The sequence below is a fragment of the Hyaena hyaena genome, unplaced genomic scaffold (assembly GCF_003009895.1).
Source record: "Hyaena hyaena isolate Hyena2069 unplaced genomic scaffold, ASM300989v1 scaffold_368, whole genome shotgun sequence".
In the NCBI taxonomy this organism is placed as follows: domain Eukaryota; kingdom Metazoa; phylum Chordata; class Mammalia; order Carnivora; family Hyaenidae; genus Hyaena; species Hyaena hyaena.
In genome coordinates, this window is record NW_024080989.1 from 1,294,197 (window position 1) to 1,309,082 (window position 14,886).

Genomic DNA, 14,886 nt, shown 5'->3' on the forward strand with positions numbered 1-14,886 from the left:
CCATCCATGTTGCTACACATGGCCAGATTTCATTCTATCTCATTGCCATGTAGTATTCCATCGTATAGATAAACCACATCTTCCAGATCCATTTATCAGTTGATGGACACTTAGGCTCTTTCCATATTTTGGCTATTGTTGAGAGTGCTACTATGGACATTGGGGTACATGTGCCCCTATGCATCAGCATTCCTGTATCCCTTGGGTAAATTCCTAGCAGTGCTATTGCTGGGTCATAGGGGAGTTCTATTGTTAGTTTCCTGAGGAACCTCCACACTGTTTTCCAGAGGGGCTGCACCAGTTTACATTCCCACCAACAGTGTAGGAGGGTGCCCGTTTCTCCACATCCTCGCCAGCATCTAGAGTTCTCTGATTTGCTCATTTTAGCAACTCTGACTGGCGTGAGGTGGTATCTCAGTGTGGTTTTGATTTGTATTTCCCTGATGAGGAGGGATGCTGAGCATCGTTTCATGTGTCTGTTGCCCATCTGATGACTTCTTTGGAGAAGTGTCTGTTCATGTCTTCTGCCCATTTCTTCACTGGGTTATTAGTTTTTCGGGTGAGCTTCTTATAGATTTTGGATACTAGCCCTTTATCTGATATGTCATTTGCAACTATCTTTTCCCATTCCGTCAGTTGCCTATTAGTTTTATTGATTGTTTCCTTTGCCATGCAGAAGCTTTTAATCTTGATGAGGTCCCAGTAGTTCATTTTTGCTCTTGATTCCCTTGCCTTTAAGGGATGTGTCAAGTAAGAAATTGCTGTGGTTGAGTTCAAGGAGGTTTTTTTCCTGCTTTCTCTTCTAGGGTTTTAATGGTTTTCTGTCTCACATTCAGGTCCTTTAACTATTTTGAGTTTGTTTGTGTATGGTGTGAGAAATGATCTAGTTTCATTCTTCTGCATGCTTTGTCCAGTTCTAGTCCCACCTGTTAAAGAGGCTGTCCTTTTTACATTGGATACTCTCCTGCTTTGTCAAAGATTAGTTGGCTGTATACTTTTGGGTCCACTTCTGAGTTCTCAATTCTGTTCCATTGGTCTATGTGTCTGTTTTTGTGCCAATAACCACAGTGTCTTGATGATTACAGCTTTGTAATAGAGGCTAAAGTCTGGGATGGTGATGCCACCCGTTTTGCTTTTCTTCTTCAATATTACTTTGGCTATTCAGGGTCTTTTGTGGCTCCATACAAATTTTAGGATAGTTTGTTCTAGTTTTGAGAAGAATGCTGTGCAATTTTGATTGGGATTGCAAAGTTTAGATTGCTTTGGGTAGTAATGACATTTTAACTATATTTATTCTTCCAATCCATGAGCATGGGATGTTTTCCCATGTCTTTGTGTCTTCTTCAGTTTCCTTCATAAATATTCTATAGTTTTCATCATACAGATCTCTTATATCTTTGGTTAGCTTTATTCCTAGGTATTTTATGGGTGTGTGTGTGTGTGTGTGTGTGCGCGCGCGCAATTGTGAATGGGATCCGTTTCTTGATTTCTCTTTCTGTTGCTTCATTGTTGATGTATAAAAATGCAACTGATTTCTGTACATTGATTTTGTACCCTGCAACTTTGCTGAATTCATGGATCAGTTCTAGTAGGTGGAGTTTGTCCGGTTTTCTATGTAGAATATCATGTCTTCTGCGAAAAGTGAAAGTTTGACTTCTTTGTTGCCAATTCTGATGCCTTTTATTTCCTTTTGTAGTCTGATTGTTGATGGTAGGACTTCCAGCACTGTGTTAAACAAAATAATAGTTTTATACATAAAAGTAATGGCCCAGACCATCCATTATTGCAGCATCTTATCTTTGCAGTAAAATTTATGTTCTTACATCTCAACATATAAAGTATATGATTTTCTACCCTCAATTATGTGTATAGTATTTGCAATTGCATATTGAGATATTAACAGCTAATCCAAATAACCTCTTGTTTTGTTACACTGATTACATATGGTGGTTACCAAAGTGATCACTTGATCATGTACAAGTCCAAGGGCACCAGAAATGCCACTGAAGTGAGTGTTTTATTAATTGGACTTTCAAAGGCTGAGGCCAGAGTTGAAGTCAAAGAGGAGATCTTGGCTGACTAATGACATTGAAACCACACTTTGGGGCTTTTCTCCCTCTTCTGAAAAATTTAAGTCTTCATGTAGTGTTTAGAATTCTTCTGGATACAGTGCCACTTTCATAAATAAAATAAATAGCAATAAATAGGAATTATCATTCCATATGCTAAATGTAGGGTTTTCACATTATGTCTTTTATTATTTATTGTCTAATGTGTGCTCATTTTTATATTTGGTACACTGCCTGGCAGTCTGTCTTCAGCTCATTTTATCTGGATATTCTTCATATATTCCATTAGGGGACAGTGCTTGCATACCCAAGCTTAGTTGGACTTTCTAACTTTTTTCTACTAGAAGAAAAGACACTAAGAGCACTTCTGCCTTTAAAGACTCCTCATTCCAGTCCATTAAAACTGAGTGTTGTTGGGGGAAAATCCACAGAGTGATTTGTCAGCAATTCAGATTGTCATCAATTGTGGTAGTTCTGCCTTACCTGCTTGAGCTGTGGCATGAGCTCTGTGCAGAGAGAATGATATAAAATTTTTTTAATGTTTATTTAAGTTTGAGAGAAAAAGAGAGAGAGGTGTTGGGGGGCACTAACAGGTGAAGAGCAGAGAGAGAGGAAGACACAGAATCTGAAGCAGGCTTCATGCTATCAGCTCAAAGTCCATTGTGGGGCTGGAACCTACCAACCATGAGATTACCACCTGATCCGATGTTGGATGCTGCACAACTGAGCCAACCAGCACCCTAAGAATAAATTTTTTTAGGCCTGTGTTAGACTATGTTTTCCTTAGACCATTAGCTTTGACTCCAAGTTTCAAATAATTACTTAACTAATTAATAATAAAACACTTAAGAAACCCCTTCATCCCCAAACTAGACTATTACTATAGTACAGTAACATAGTAGCATGCTCTCCACTTGTCTCATCCCTCTGCCTCTGAATCAGAGGTCGTCACCTGATCCTTGTGGTTTTCATTACACACGTATGTATTGATGCCTAAACAACATAATGTTCCATTTTCCTTGAGTTTGAATATATTTTGATTAAACATTGTTTCTTTTTTTAAAAAATAGTTTGTCAAGTTGTTTTCCATATAACACCCAGTGCTCATCCCAACAAGTGCCCTCCTTCATGCCCATCACCCCCCTTCTCCTCTTTCCCACCCATCAGCCCTCAGTTTGTTCTCAGCATTCAAGAGTCTCTCATGGACTCAACATTGTTTCTAAGAATCACCATATTGTAACATGTGCTATAGTTTGTTCATATGCAACTGATGAATATTATTTCATTGTATACATTGGTTACAGCTTATGCACCCATTCTTCTGTCCATTGGGTTGACTGCTTGGATTTTTTTCCCTGTGTTTTTGCTGTTATAAACAGTCTGCTGTGAACATTCTTGTATATGTCTCCAGAGACATGTAAGAATTTCTTTCAGAATTTTTGGGTTGAGGTTAAGTGGATGTTTAACTTTATAAGATGATGCCAGATTGTTTTCTCAAGTGATTATACCATTTTATGCCCATCCTCTGGTAGTGTATAAACGATCCTATTTATGTACCTTCTTCGTAACACTTGGTTCCATCAGAATTATTAATTGCTGCCAATTGAATAGTATAAAGTGGTATCTCATTGCAGTCATGATTTGCATTTCCCTGACTATTAGTGACCAGTTAATTTTACAACAATTAAAATTTTGGAACTTTTATGCTTTATTCCAGTCCTAGTTTAGATTCACCTATGCAAATCTGCTTATATAATCCTTTGTACACTTTTCTCCACATTCTTCTCCCATAACCACCGACCTTTCTTCATATTACCTACCTTGCCTCAAGATGCCCCTTATATCAAACCATACCCTTTCTTCTTTAATAAACCCAATTCCCAACTAGCTTTTTTTCCATGAAAATCTGTCCTTGTGATCATAAATGAACTTAGGTTATTTTATTTAACCACTGAATCCTGATGGGCTTCTCATAGACCACTGCCTAAGTATAAACTGGTGCAAGGCATTTGGCGACATATATTAAGAACCTTAAACACTCTACACTTTGACCTTGTCTAAAAATCTTTCCTAAACCTTGATTTTATGTTTGGTTGTTTCTGATGGTCAGATACTTAGAAGACCACCGATTTATTTGCGTGGGGACAGGGGAACAAGAACAACTGAGAAAATCTTGCATATATGCCCCTGAGTGGAGAGCAGGGAGACATAGAGAAGACAGTGTAGTCTGTGCTCCTCAGCTCAGACCTGGGCATAGGATTGAGAACCCTGAACAGAGAGTAGCTGCAGGCAGAAGTTAAAACCCTTGTAGAAGGAACGATGAAATCGAAGGGCACAAGGCAGTGGGAGGAGATGACCATGTATCACATTTCGATATCAAGCCCCAACTTGGAGGTAGGAGGAAACCTTGATTGATTGTTTCATCCAGCAGTGTCCTGGAGATACTCAGTGGAGACTCTGGTGTGGGTAGAGTCAGGGTACAGTGGTTGTCACCTTATTCCAAAACATGTGAGAGACTCTTCTTGAGATTCTAAAATATGCTTGGGGAGCATTTATAGGTGGCTGAAGTCTGTGTTGTCAGGAGAAAGTAAAAGACTAGGGGGAATTTGGGTTATGTGGTTAATATGATCTCATTTATAGCTGAGTTTTATTGTGTCCCTGGAACATGAAACACATGTTTGCATGAGAAACATCAAAAAGGTAGAGAAAAGGTGTATGCCTAAAAAATGTTCACTGTAGTATTTGTTATAATTGTAAAAAAATGAAAAAACAGCCAGAATACTTAACAATGTTTTATTGCTATTATTAGTCGTCAAAAAGTATTTATAAAAATGGGTGTCTGGGTGGCTCAGTTGGTTAAGCATTTGACTCTTGGTTTCTCCTAGGTAATGATCTTATGGTTCATGAGTTCAAGCCTCGCATTGGGCTCCATGCTGCAGAGCCTGCTTGGGATTCTCTCTGTCTCTCTTTCTGCCCCTCCCATTCATGCTCTCTCTCACTCTCTCTCTCCCCCTCAAAAATAAATTAATTAATTAAAAACTTTCAAAGAAAGTATTTATAGAGAGCTTGGGAAAATTCTTGTTATGATGTGAAATGAGAAAAATGTAAAATATCAACCATATCAAAAATATATGAGAAAGAAGATTGATACATACCAGATAGTGGTTATCCCTAGGTCCTGGGATTATGAGTGGTTTATATTTTCTTTGTCTTACATTTCTGCATTTTATAAATATTTGTCATGTTAGCATTATTTGAAAAATAATGGTATTAAAAATTATAAAAATATTAATATATATCTTTTCCCTTGGTGGGTATTAGTGTATGTATAAGGAGTCTTTTTTCTCCAGAAACAGCAGTGATTTCTTATTCCTTATGCCATGTTAATTGTCCAGAACACATAATTCGGTGGGACACATTTGAATGCTTCCACCTGAATTAACATTAATATTTAGAAGGAATCACAGGCTTCATATTTGGAAGGAAACAAGAGAGCTCACACTCTACCCACTGTTCAATTCCTTTCTACACTGTTTCTTTCAAGGGCTAGACTAGCCTCTGCTTAAATATTTATATGAGGGACAAATTACTGCTGCTGGAATTGGCTTGCTGGCTGTGAGAAAGTTCTTATTTATTTTGAAAGTCTGTTTCTTTGTAGTTTTCACACATTAGGTAGTTTGATCTCTCCCACCCCCATACCCCAAAGACAAGAAATCTAGTTAAATTTAATTATGTCTCTTCCACATGATATCCTTTTAGCTATTTGAAAACATTTCTTTGTTCCCTGCAAGTCTCCATTCATTCATTCATTCATTTGTTCAGTGGTTATTTATCGAATGCCCACTGTGTCCTGTGCACAGTGAAAGGAAAGCAGTTGAAAATACACACTCTCTGACTTCTAAATGTTCACAGTTTAGGGTCTCAGGTCAGATGCTAAAACTCTGAGATGTGCATGTGGGAGGTTTCCTGGGGAGTACCATTGGAAACAACATCTGGGGGAGGTGAGGGAAGAGTTGAGCTGCTAAATAGTTGCAACAAAGGACTCAGTTGCTCTTAAGGGGAGCTCTGGGGCTGGATGACTCTTATGAGCTATTTCATCATGAGGCAAGGTGGTAAGGCTTTTATACTCCCTATTATCCAGTCACTGGATAGGGATAAATTTCTTCTTGCAGTAAGTTGATGGACAGGGACTCATTAGGGAGCTGTCAACTAGCGCTCCCCTCGGCCTAAGAAATGGTATCTCTCCTATAGGAGGAGTCTGAGTGGTGCACCACGTAGAGTACAAGTGGAGAGATAGCAATTCCCCACAATAGAACATAATGAACCAATTATTTGAATAGCCCTGAGTACAAAGTGCGTGGACACCTAGACAACACGTAGGCCTTTCAGAGGAGCCAGGACAGGCTTCCCAGGAAGTCAAGGGTATGGATAGCAAGAAGAGTGCTTATGAGCAACCTTCAGGTGGTAGAATTGTTTGAGCTGGAGGTAAGGAGCAAGGAAATACCCAGGTTTCTGGTCTGGATCCCCTTGGTGAACGTTGTGCTATTTTCCAGAATAGAGAACCTGGGGGAAAGAGAATATGGCAATCTGCTCTGAAGAAGAAAAAATGGAAATGTGGGGAACAAAAGCAAGGATTGTGTAGTCTAGTTGTCATTTGTAGCCCTAGAACTTGATAAGCCAAACATTTCTTTCCCTCTAAGACTTGCTGTTTGGATTAAGAACTGATCGCATTAATATGCTTTCCCTCTTCTCTTACCTGCCTGCGGTGTGTTTTCACAGAGCTCCCACCAACGCTGACTCATTGGAGGTCTTCTTGGAAGTGTGCTGTCCTGAAGACAGGCCAGACAGCACATTGCCTGGGAATTTTGGAGTGATCACTAAAGGGTCAGGTGTTGGGATTCCTGAGGAAATTTGCCAGTGCATCCTGGCTGAGTTTCATCATCTCTCAGCAGAACTCATTGAGAAGAAGGAAGAGAACAATATGAAGAGGAAGAAGGAGCAGCCAAGGGAGCACCTCAGTGCCTGGGACTGCCCTCGTGGTCATTATCTCTCTCATATATTTTCTCTTTTTCACTGCATAGAAATGGCTCTGCTCACCTACTGTACTCTGAAGCAGTAAAGCTTTGTGGTTAATGACTCCTGATTTCTTGTGCCTTCATTTCTGCATCTATTAAAGTGGGAGTAATCATACTACTGAGTGCATAAGGTTGTTGGAAGGGACATATGGATAATCTGTGGAAACTGCTTCAAACTAATGCTTGGCATATAGTAGCAGCCAACATTAGTTCCTGCCTTTCCTGTTATACCTTTGTGCTAGCATGTCTTGAGGCAAGGTGCTTCTGCTGATTCAGGAGCTGAAATCTGTGATTACTTGCTGTCCCTGGATTTTTTTTTTTTTTTTTTAATCTTAACGCCCTATCTCATATAGACAAAAGCCTTTCCCCCAGGAAGTCTGAGATTAGTGGTATTTCCTCCCTCTTAAATTACTCACCTGTGCAATCTGCTGAGCCCACGTTGGGTTGGGATAGGAGAGGTTGGTTGCTAGTACATTAGAAAAGTGCTATCTTTTGTTTTTCTTATCTTCATAAATTCCTTTTGGCTTCCAGCTTCTTGGGATGGGCCTAGGTTAGTGAATCTCCCCCAGGGCTTTTTTTCTGATTTCCTTCAACCACATGATGGGGACTGAGCAGAAGACTTTCCACTGGAGTCTGAACTAGACTAGCTAAGAAATTATTCTTAGCTCTGAGCTCCATAGGTCTGAGCTCCATTCTGACTTAACTCTGTAAGGAACAACTTGAGTGGGAGAAACTCATAATGTTCTCATTTATGCTTTCTATAATGTTTCTTTCTTTGCCTTTGCTCTTATAACAATTGCTTGTACTACTCATGTGACATCGAGTAATACTCTTTCTTGTGACAGCTCTCTCTTTTTTTTTATTAAAAGTTTTACTGCTGTTTTGCTTTTCAGAGTCCAATGCTTTATCTCTCCTCTCCAATTTGTTTGGATGCTCCTTAGTGAAGTCTTTGTATATCTGAGAGTATTTTTCAGGATTTCATGTCCTTAGTATATCTTAGAAAAACATTTGATTTTTGTTCAATCCCATAGCTTGCCCTTGTCCTCAGTACTTTTTTTCCCTCTTTCCTATATAGGCCCAGTTGGTTTACACAACATTGGACAGACCTGCTGCCTTAACTCATTGATTCAGATATTAATTATGAATGTGGACTTCACCAAGATATTGAAGAGGTAAGATGATTATTCAGGCTAATAAGCAAGTATATTTTACATTTTCAAATATTCAGTTTTTCACAATGACTTGAACTTTTAAGTCGTCTTTTGAAAATTGCCAGAGAAAAGAACTTGTTCTGCACAATCTAGACTGCACACTATAATTACCTAAGATGATTAAAAAGAAATATAAATACCTGTACCCACCACCAGATACTTGGTTTCAGATGGTCTAGGGCAGGGCTTAGGCATTAGACTCCCCAGGTGACTTTAAAGTACAGCCAGGATTGACAGCCACTGATTTGGTTAAAACAGTGTTGGGACTAGACCAAATTCAGAGGAGAGGTAAATCAATGAGTAGGTCCTTGAGTCTCTCTATTAATCTCTCTCAGAACATACATACACACCAAGTGTATATATGTGTGTATATATATTTACACATGTATATACTTTATCACACATTCTTTTAAAAAATGTTTATTTACTAATTAATTAATTAATTTTGACAGAGAGAATAAACAGGATGGGGGGGGTGCAGGAGAGAGAGAATCCCAAGCAGTGTAGAGCCCAATGCGGGGCTCAAACTTACAAGATCATGACCTGAGCCAAAATCGAGTGTTGGGCACTTAACCAACTGAGCCACCCCAGGCCCCCTATAATTAGTTTTTTAGTAAGGTGTTCTCTTTTTCTTAGACTCTTTTTTTAAAAAATTTTTATTTATTTCTAGGAGAGAGAGAGAGAGCGTGAACAGGGGAGGGTCAGAGAGAGAGGGAGCCACAGACTGAAACAGGCTCCAGGCTCTGAGCTGGCAGTCAGCACAGAGCCCGACGCGGGGCTCAAACCCACGAACTGCGAGATCATGACCTAAGCGAAAGTCGGATGCTCAACCGACTAAGCCACCCAGGCGCCCCATCCTAGACTCTTTTTTTAAAGTTTTTATTTAAATTCTAGTTACTAACATTACAGTGTAATGTTAGTTTCAGGTATACAGTATAGTGATTCAACATTTCCATATGATACTCTGTGCTCATCACAAATCCCCATCACTTGTTTCATCCATTCCTCGCTCCCCACCTCCCATCCGTTAACCATCAGTTTGTTCTATATAGTTAAAAGTGTTTCTTAGTTTCCCCTCTCTTTCTTTTTTTCCCCTGTGATTGCTCATTTTGTTTGTTAAATACCACATATGAGTAAAATCATACGGTATTTATCTTTGACTGACTTATTTTTACTTAGCATAATTCTCTCTAGCTCCATCCATGTTGTTGCAAATGGCAAGATTTAATTGTTTTTTATGGCTGAGTAATATTCCATCCTGTATGTATACCGTATCTTATTTATCCATTCATCAGTCAGTGGACACTAGGTTGTTTTTATAGTTTAGCTATTGAGGTTAATTTTGCTATAAATATTGGGGTGTATGTGTCCCTTTTAATTAATATTTTTGTATCCTTTGGGTAAATACCTAGTAGGGCAATAGCTGGAATGTAGAGTAGTTCTTTTTTAACTTTTTGAGGAACCTTCACTGATTTCCACAGTAACTGTATCAGCTTGCTTCCTACCAATAGGAGGAGAGCTCCCCTTTCTCCACATCCTTGCCAGCACCTGTTGTGGTGTTGTTGTTGTTGTTGTTGATTTTAGCCCTTCTGACAGGTGTGAGGAGATATCTCATTGTAGTTTTCATTTGTATTTCCCTGATGATTAGTGATGTTGAGCATCTTTTCCCATGTGTCTGTTGGCCATATGGATGTCTTCTTTGGAAAAATGTCTCTTCATGTCTTCTGTCCATTTTTAAATTAGATTATTTGTTTTTTGGGTGCTGAATTTTATAAGTTCTTTATAGATTTTGGATTCTAATCCTTTATCAGATATGTCATTTGCAAATAGCTGTTCCCACTCCATAGAATGCCTTTTAGTTTTGTTGATTGTTTCCTTTGCTGTGTGGAAGCCTTTTATTTTGATGAAGCTCCAACGGTTTATTTTTGCTTTTGTTTCCTTTGCCTCAGGTAGACCTATAGTATGAGGTTGAATGGCTGATGTGAAAGAGGTTACTGCCTATGTTCTTCCCTAGGATTTTAATGGCTTCAGGTCTCACATTTACATCTTTATCATTTTGAATTTATTTTTGAGTATGATGTAAGAAAGTGGTCTAGTTTCACTCTTCTGCGTGTTGGTGTCGAGTATTCCCAACAGCATTTGTTGATGAGACTGTCTTTTTTCCACTGGATATTCTTTCCTGCTTTGTCAAAGATTAATTAGCCATATAGTTGTGGGGTTATTTTTGGGCTTTCTATTCTGTTCCACTTATCTATGTGTCCGTTTTCATGCTATTACCCTACTGTCTTAATCACTACAGCTTTGTAATATAAGTTGTAGTCCAGAATTGTGATGTCTCCAGCTTTGCTTTGCCTTTCCAAGGTTGCTTTGGCTATTCAGAGTCTTTTTGTAGTTACATGCAAATTTTAGGATTGTTTGTTCTTGCTCAACAGCAGTGAAAAATGCTGTTGGTATTTTGAAGGGATTGCATTAAATGTATATATTGCATCAGGAAAATTATAGACATTTTCACAATATTTGTTCTTCCAGTCCATGAACATGAAATATTTTTCCATTTCTTTGGTTCTCTTCAATTTCTTTTGTCAGTGTTGTATAGTTTTCACAATACAGGTCTTTCACCTCTTTGGTTAGGTTTATTCCGAGGTATCTTATGGTTTTGGTGAATTGTAAATGAGATTGAGTCCTTTATTTCTTTCTTTTTTTTAAGTTTACTTATTTATTTTGAAAAAGACAGAGACAGTGTGAGTGGGAGAGGGGCAGAGAGAGAGAGAGAGAGAGAGAGAGAAGGAATCCCAAACAGGCTCCATGCTATCAGCACAGAGCCTGATGTAGAGCTCAAACTCATGAGATCAAGACCTTAGCTGAAACCAGGAGTCAGACACTTACTCTACTGAGCCACCCAGGTGCCCCCATTTCTCTTTCTTCTGCTTTCTTATTGATGTATAGAAATGTTACAGATTTCTGGAGGTTGATTTTATATCCTGTGACTTTACTGAATTCGTGTATCAATTCTAGCAATTTTTTGGTGGAATTTTTAGGGTTTTCCATATAGAGTGTCATATCATCAGCAAATGGTGGAAGTTTGAATTCTCTCTTGCTAATTTGGATCCCTTTTATTCTTTGTGTTGTCTAATTGCTGTGGCTAGGACTTCTAGTACTACATTAACTACATTAAGTAACAGTGGTGAGAGTGGATATCCCTGTGTTGTTCCTGACCTCCTTCCTGACTGAGAGCTTTTCCTCATTGAGAATGATGCTAGCTGTGAGGTTTTCATACAGGGGCTTTATTATGTTGAATTATTCTTTGTCTATCCCTACTTTGTTGAGGGTTTTTTATCATGAATGGCTGTTGTACTTTGTCAAATGCTTTTTCTGCATCTATTGAGAGGATTGTATGGTTGTTATCCTTTCTTTTATTAATGTTATGTATCACAATAATTGATTTGTAATTATTGAACCACCCTTGCAACCCAGGCATAAATCCCACTTGATTCGGTTTGCTAGTATTTTATTGAGAATATTTGCATTCATGTTTATCAGGGTTAATAGCCTGTAGTTCACTCTTTTAGTGGTGTTTTGGTGTCAGGGTAATGCTGGCCTCATAGAATGAATTTAGAAGTTTTCCTTCTTTTTCTATTTTCTGGAATAGTTTGAGAAGAATAGGTATTAACTCTTCTTTAAATGTTTGTAGAATTCACTTATGAAGCCATCTGGTCCTGGATTTTTGTTTCTTGGGAGTTTTTTTTATTATTGATTCCAATTTCTTTACAGGTTATTGGTCTGGGGGGAGGAGAGAGAGAGAGAGAGAGAGAGAGAGAGAGAGAGAATCCCAATGCAGAGCCTAACACAGTTCTCCATCTCATGAACCATGAGATCATGAACTGAGCTGAAATCAAGAGTAGGATATTTAACCTACTTAGCCACCCAGGCATCCCCCTTCTTTGCCTTTTGTTACATTTCTGTTTTACAGTCCAGTTTATATGATACAAGTATTGCCACTTCAGCTTTCTTTTGACTTTCGTTTGCATGATACATGTTTCTCCATCTCACTTTCAATCTGTAGGTGTCTTTAGGTCTAATATGAGTCTCTTGTAGGTAGCATATAGATTGGTCTTGTTTGTTTTTTTTTAATCTATTTTGATACCTTAGGTCTTTTGATTGGGACATTTAGTCCCTTTACATTCAAAGTACTTATTGATAGGTATTATTTATTGCCATTTAACTACCTGTTTTGTCATTGTTTCTGGGAGATTTTTCTCTGATCTTTTCTTGTCTTTGTCACTTTGGCCTCTCCTTTCTACTCACAGAGTTCCCTTTAATATTTCTTGCAGGGCTGGATTAGTGGTCACAAACTACTTTAGTTCTTGTTTGTTGGGGAAACTCTTTATCTCTCCTTCTATTCTGAATGGTAAACGTGCTGGATAGAGTATTATTGACTGCAGATTTTCCCCATTTAGCACTTTGAATTTATCATGCCACTCCCTCTGACTTGCCAAGTTTCTGTTGAAAAATCTCCTGCTAGCATTATGGGTTTCCCCTTGTAAGTTAATGACCCCTTTGGTCTTACTGTTTTTTAAGGTTTTTCTTTTTAATCACCATATTTTGCAAATTTAATTCCAGTATATATGTCTTGGTATTTGGCCCACAATTGTTTATTTTGATGGGAGTTCTCTGTGCCTCCTGAATATGGATGTTTGCTTCCTTCCCCAGATTAGGGAACTTTTTAGTGATTCTTCACAGATATTTTTTGTCCCCTTTTATATCTCTTCTTCTTCCGGGACTCCTGTAATAAAATGGTATTACGTTTGATGGAGTCTTTGAGTTTCCTATATCTATTCTCATGTTGCATAATTTTTATTTCTCTTTTTTTATCATGTCATTTACAACTATTTTTACTTTTATTTTTTTTTCTTTCATAGTTTATTGTCAAGTTGGTTTCCATATAACACCCAGTGCACATCCCAAAAAGTGCCCTCCTCCATGACCATCACCCCCCCTCCCCTCTCCTACACCCCATCATCCCTCAGTTTGTTCTCAGTATTCAAAAGTCTCTCATGTCACATGTACCCCAATGTTCATAGCAGCACTTTCAACAATAACCAAATCATGAAAAGAGCCTAAATGTCTATCAACCGATGAATGGATCAAGAAGATGTGGTTTATTATACAATGGAATACTACATGGCAATGAGAAGGAATGAAATCTGGCCATTTCTTTCTCTCTTTTCTTCAGTTTTATTGCTTTTCTTTACTTTGTCATCTAGGTCATTAATTTGTTCCTCTGCTTCTTCCAGCCTGCTGTTCATTGCATCAGCCATGTTTCTAATTTCATTTATTGCACTCTTCATCTCTGATTGATTCTTTTTTAACTCTTTTATCTCTGTCATAAGGGTCTCACTGATGTCTGTCATTCTTTTCTCAAGCCTAGTGAATATCCTCATGATCATTGCTTTAAATTCTGCCTCAGGCTGGGGTGCCTGGGTGGCTCAGTTGGTTAAGCATCTGACTTCAGCTCAGGTCATGACCTCACGGTTCATGGGTTCAAGCCCCGCATCCGGCTCTGTGCTGACAGCTAGCTCAGAGTCTGGAGCCTGTTTCAGATTCTGTGTCTCCCTCTCTCTCTGACCCTCCCCTGCTCATGCTGTCTCTCCTTCTCTCTCAAAAATAAATAAAACATTAAAAAAAATAAATTCTGCCTCAGGCATGAGATATATTACTTATATCTGTTTCACTTAGATCTCTGGCTGTGGCCTTATCTTGTTCTTTCATTTGGGATAAATTCCTCTGTCTTCCAATTGTGTCTAAGTCTCTGCCTGCTTCTCTGTGATAGAAAAGCCAGTTGTGTCTCCTCTCCCTGAAAGTAATGGCCTACTGAAGAGATGTCATGTAGTAACCAGGGTCTGCCACTTCAGGGAGTATCTCTAGTTTATGCTGCATGCCACTTTCTGTTGTGTTTCAGCTTCTCTGTCTTTCAGGCCAGTTGCCTGAAAAGGTTCCCCTTGCCTGCTATGGGTAATGCTTTGGTCCCTGGCCCAAATGTGGTGAGTTTTAGGTAATTATGCTTTGGTCTGCTTGTGAAATGAGGCCTGTCACCACCTCCACTGGAACTGAAGCCCTGCAGGACTCTCTGGTCAGGAGGTGTGGTGTGGGCAGGGCTTTGTGCTGGTCTTCTGGAGGAGGGGCCTACCACACTGGGACTGATGCAAGAATGACTGAAGAGGGTTGTATTACTGGAGCATGGGGGTGTGGGCCTTGGAGTATGTAAATTAGGCAGCTAGTGTTGGTGCTGTGCTGCTCCCCATAAGTGGCTCTGTGTTTATGCTGAGGGGTGGGGTAGGGAAATGGCACCAGCTGGCCCTTTTACTCCCAGAGAAAGGTCTTTTCTGTGAATGCTGCTCTCAGGGATGCCCTCTGAGAAGAGTGAATAATTACCCCCTGTGTATGCCCCAGGTGCTCTTTAGATGGTTGTTTCCATGCTATCTGTCCCCAGATGTTCTCCTACCTTATTTCCAGGAGCAGCATAGTACCCTC

The 14,886-nt window shown here is 39.1% G+C and overlaps 1 protein-coding gene across 1 annotated transcript in view; it reads left to right on the forward strand.

The window, feature by feature from the left end:
• Positions 1-14,886, forward strand: part of USP18 (ubiquitin specific peptidase 18) — a 63,608-nt gene that overhangs the window by 20,024 nt on the left and 28,698 nt on the right. Inside the window, exons 3-4 of the mRNA XM_039250016.1 lie at positions 6,770-7,108; positions 8,220-8,316. Coding sequence (XP_039105947.1) covers positions 6,770-7,108; positions 8,220-8,316 — 436 coding nt within the window. The remainder of the gene's footprint in view (positions 1-6,769; positions 7,109-8,219; positions 8,317-14,886) is intronic.